Source organism: Monodon monoceros, unplaced genomic scaffold (genome assembly GCF_005190385.1).
Source record: "Monodon monoceros isolate NGI ecotype Baffin Bay Population unplaced genomic scaffold, NGI_Narwhal_1 Super_Scaffold_20, whole genome shotgun sequence".
In the NCBI taxonomy this organism is placed as follows: domain Eukaryota; kingdom Metazoa; phylum Chordata; class Mammalia; order Artiodactyla; family Monodontidae; genus Monodon; species Monodon monoceros.
In genome coordinates, this window is record NW_021703777.1 from 38,199,554 (window position 1) to 38,204,607 (window position 5,054).

A 5,054-nucleotide genomic window follows, 5' to 3' on the forward strand; every position below is an offset into this window, starting at 1 on the left:
CCATTTACCTCTGGCTTATAATAGCGGCGAGTATATGTTAAGTCAATCATCAGCCCAAGTTTTTCGTTGTGTTCCTGGAGTTTGTTAGAAAAGATCCAAGGGGGAGAAACATTCTTCTGGAGCAAGGTTCTTTTCAAATCTCTGTCAGAAAGAATAAAATAAGAAAGAACATGCGTTTAAAATCCTTTATTACATTATCCGTTTATTCAAACCCTGTGATGCTAACATATGAGCTTCAAAGTGAAGTCTCTTCCTCTGGAGTTTACAAGCGGTATTATGATCCTTTCTTCCAGAGAGATTAGACGGCAGAAAATAAGCTCACTTCTATATAGTTATTTCTATCTTTGTTTATTTCATGTTGGTCTCCTAACCTGACTGTAAAGTCCCAGAAGGCAGGGACCACATCCATTTTGCCTACCGCTGTACTGCCAGCTCCAAGCAGAGTGCCTGTAAATAGACACATAAATAAATACTTCTTGAACATCTACCTATATGAAGGATGGCTTTCACTGCTAAATATTCTTTTATGTATTTGTCTTATTTATGTACTCTGTTCGATTGAGCTCTTTAGCTATTCAGGTGCCAGCAACACACTTTTCGTTTTAAATTAGTAGACTAGTTTTAGAGCAGTTTGAGATTCACAGAAAAACTGAGCAAAAAGTACACAGTTCCCACTTATACCCTCTCTCCTTCATCCCACACAGCCTTCCCCATTATCAACATGCCATACCAGTGTGCTTCCTTTGTGAGAATTCATGAACCAACACTGACACATCATTATCAATCAAAGTCCATAGTTTATATTGCATTCATGGTACAAGTAACTGACTATTTCTTTATTTCTAGTACAGTCATTCCCCAGACATTTACATACAGAGATACATATTACTTTCTTATAAATTACTTTATTCTTTATTTAGAGTTAGGGCATTCCATTGGTTTTTTTTTTTTTTTTTAAATTAAGTTCAAAACTAGGTTGTATTTATCTGTGAATTCCATTTCTGAATGATAAAGGAGGTATTAAAAATATTTGCTATAAAAAGGGAAAATGGAGTACGACGGGGTTGAGAGCCAGGGCTCTGTATGGTGAATTCAGATTTCTGGAAGAATACGGTATTAAGTTTCGCTCACCTTTTTTTAAAGGAACTTTGACAGCAATGAAAGGAGTCCCAGGCATCCGCTGTCCAACTGGGAGATAGTCTTTCCATCTATTAATATATTTTTTGTTAGGCAAATTTTATGTTAGGCTGTCTCCCTGCATAGGATGAATGGGCCTTGAAAAGGGAAATCATATCCCTCTATGGTAGGTCCGTCTTCTTTCTGCTTTGCATTTTGCTGCTCCACTTATTCAACCCCACCTTGTAATGAGCTATACTTCCCTTGTTCCTGTTCTCCCATCTTGAAAACAGATAAAAGGCAACAAAACAATGCAACGGTTTCAACAAATCAGGGATATCTAAAACCAGAGATGGCCAGAACTTCTGTATCCCTGATAAAACCTAGCCCGGTGTTGACTACTAAGGCATCATTAATACATGCATGTAGACTGAAATAGTTTGAACTCAATTCCTCCCCTTCACAGTTTAGTTTTAGTCTTCATACAAAACCTGATAATAAAATTCCTTAATGCTAGGAGTCACAGTGAAAAATAATATCTGAACTGACTTCTGTAAGGTGAGTCAGAACTAAGGTTAATTCAGTGTATCTGAAGCACAGAAAGTGAGGGCAATAGTGGCACAAGATGGGGCTAGAGAAGCAGAGAGGGTTCTAGACTACGCAGAGTCTTAAAGGCCAACAGTTTGTTTTCTATTCTCAAAACAATGCTTTTGAGCGATGTCTATGAGCAATGTTCCAACTTGCTTTTAAGGTTTCTTGTGTGCAGAATGGATTGGAAGGAAACAAGAAATATGGACACTACTTAGGACCTAATTGCAACACACAGGCAAGTTCAGTATTAGGATGTTGAGGAAGAGGTGATAGAATCAGAAGCAATTCGGGAGATAAACTGAAGCGGGCTTAATGGGGTATGAGATGGAGGAAAGGAAGGTCTTAGGGAATTAAAGCGTTTACTGCACACATGAGCAAAGTCTCACAATTAATCATCTGAACGTACAGAGGTAGATCTCTCAAATGACACCGGGTAGGAAGCAACAGTACGCCCTTTATCATTCCAAGAGACAACACAAATCAACTGTCTCGATGGAAAATTCGGCAGTACCCGTGCGTTTCTTCACTCAAACTTAGTTCCAGGTCATCTTACTCACATTTTCTGTGCCAGAACAACACAGCTTGAGGAACTGAAGGGGATTCCATGTTGGTAATTAAGAAGTGTCCCCAACACTGACAGTCCCATCTTAAAAAGCAGTCTCTCTGCATTTTCCCCGAGGAGCAATGGCCAGAGCCTCCCTTTTAAAACGATGGGGGGAAATCAGAACATCACACACTGTCCCTTTCAGCTACTGTGAACTGAGCCGCGAGACGACCAATACCCCCTAGCACAGCGCGGACGGGGCAGCCCGCGGGGGCAACAGTCACAGGAGACAGCACAGGAGACGAAGCCCAGGCCCAGGGGCTCTGGGCTCCACCGGCAACGCCCAGGGGCCAGGGCGTATTACCTTTCTGGGATGTGCTTTCCGCCCTTCCTCCTGGCCGACGAACGTCCGGAAAAGCCGCGACGCTGACCCCGGCGCCCACGGGCATGATGCCACTGGCTCATGTGACCCCCAAGGTGCTGCCCACCCAACGCCAAGAGTGCCAATGTCACCAGCCCGGCGCCTCCGGTGCCAGCACAAGGCCCCGAAACACGTCTAGGCACAAGCCCACGCAGCTCGCGCACCTCCTTCTACTGCGCATGCGCCACCTCCTGCCCAGGTGACGTCCACACGCTGAGACGCTTCATTCGTAAAGAGGAGTCTGACGCCTGCAATGCCCCCTTAGCCGGAAGATGGTAGCAGAGGTCCATTAGTTCGTGGTGTGTGCACCCTTCCGAACTCCAATCACATGGGACATGGAAAGCTGTCCCACTCTCCCAGTATCTTGTGTGGTTCTTTCAGATATTTCCCAAGTGCTTTACATTCACACTTCTTGTGTCTTGTATGTATTTCTATGTAATGGAGATCCTATATTTTATACAAGAGCTGCATACTAGACATAGTCTACAATCTGTCTTGGATCGTGAGTTTCCCAGTCAATTTTTGCGTACATCCATCCCATTCTCTTTAATACCTACGTCACATTACGTAATTTACACGGCCAGTCCGATATTGATGGACTTTTAGTTGTTTTCAGTTTGGGGGTATTTTGTTTGTTTGTTTGTTTGTTTTTGTCCTCTGTTATAGATAGGCTGCAATGTGAACCTCTTTATACATGTGTATAGCTATATATAAATTTTTAGACATAGAATTTCTGGAATGAAAGAGATGCAAACTTAAAATATTGAAAGGTTTTCAATCAATCTAATCTGCCTAATCAACCTTCAAAAATACTCTATCAACTTATACTCCACTCACAGTGAAACATTTATTGGGTTTCTATTATGTGCCTGGTATCATGCTGGAGATTGACAGTATGGATTTACATTTTAGACAACTGCAAAAAATGCCTCAGATAGGTAATAGTGGAGCTCAAGTAGAACATTTCCTCACAGTATCAGGCATAGGGATCTGTAACTGTTAGAAAAGATATGAATCCTGCCCGAAATGGAACAGCAAAGAATAGCATGTACTACAGTAGGTCTGAGGGTATAATAGCATAGTAAATTCCATTGTTATTTATAATAACAAATGTTTTTTTTAGTTTTACCTTTTAGTTTCTATTTTCTTTTGTTTTAACATCTTTATTGGAGTATAATTGCTTTACAACGGTGTGTTGGTTTCTGCTTTATAACAAAGTGGATCAGTTATACATATACATATGTTCCCATATCTCTTCCCTCTGCGTCTCCCTCTCTCCCACCCTGCATATCACACCGTTTTAGGTAGTCACAAACCACTTAGCTGATCTGCCTGTGCTATGCAGCTTCTTCCCAGTAGCTATCTGTTTTACGTTTGGTAGTGTATATATGTCCATGACACTCTCTCACTTTGTCACACCTTATCCTTCCCCCTCCCCATATTCTCAAGTCTATGCTCTAGCAGCTATGTGTCTTTATTCCTGTCTTACCCCTAGGTTCTTCATGACCTTTTCTTTTTTTCTCTTAGATTCCATATATATGTTTTAGCATATGGTATTTTTCTTTCTCTTTCTGACTTACTTCACTCTGTATGACAGACTCTTGGTCCATCCACCACACTACAAATAACTCACTTTGGTTTCTTTTTATGGCTGAGTAATATTCCATTGTATATATGTGCCACATCTTCCTTATCCATTCATCTGTTGATGGACACTTATGTTGCTTCCATGTCCTGGCTATTGTAAATAGAGCTTCAATGAACATTTTGGTACATGACTCTTTTTGAATTATGGGTTTCTCAGGGTATATGCCCAGTAGTGGGATTGCTGGGTCGTATGGTCTTTCTATTTGTAGTTTATTAAGGAACCTCCATACTGTTCTCCATAGTGGCTGTATCAATTTACATTCCCGCCAACAGTGCAAGAGGGTTCCCTTTTCTCCACACCCTCTCCAGCATTTATTGTTTCTAGATTTTTTGATGATGGCCATTCTGACCAGTGTGAGATGATATCTCATTGTAGTTTTGATTTGCATTTCTCTAATGATTAATGATGTTGAGCATTCTTTCATGTGTTTGTTGGCAATCTGTATATCTTCTTTGGAGAAATGTCTATTTAGCTCTTCTGCCCATTTTTGGATTGCGTTGTTTGTTTTTTTGCTATTGGGCTGCATGAGCTGCTTGTAAATTTTGCAGATGAATCCTTTGTCAGTTGCTTCATTTGCAAATATTTTCTCCCATTCTGAGGGTTGTCTTTTGGTCTTATTTATTGTTTCCTTTGCTCTGCAAAGCTTTGAAGTTTCATTATGTCCCATTTGTTTATTTTTGTTTTTATTTCCATTATTCTAGGAGGTGGGTCAAAAAGGATCTTGCTGTGATTTA

At 40.8% G+C, this 5,054-nt stretch overlaps 1 protein-coding gene across 1 annotated transcript in view; it reads right to left on the reverse strand.

The window, feature by feature from the left end:
• Positions 1 to 2,810, reverse strand: part of LOC114902844 (RNA/RNP complex-1-interacting phosphatase-like) — a 119,189-nt gene extending 116,379 nt beyond the window's left edge. The window contains exons 1-2 of the mRNA XM_029235499.1: positions 2,616 to 2,810; positions 9 to 141 (exon numbers count right to left, since the gene is read on the reverse strand). Of these exons, the coding sequence (XP_029091332.1) occupies positions 9 to 141; positions 2,616 to 2,716 (234 nt within the window). The 5' untranslated portion in view covers positions 2,717 to 2,810. The remainder of the gene's footprint in view (positions 1 to 8; positions 142 to 2,615) is intronic.
• Positions 2,811 to 5,054: the final 2,244 nt, after the last annotated feature.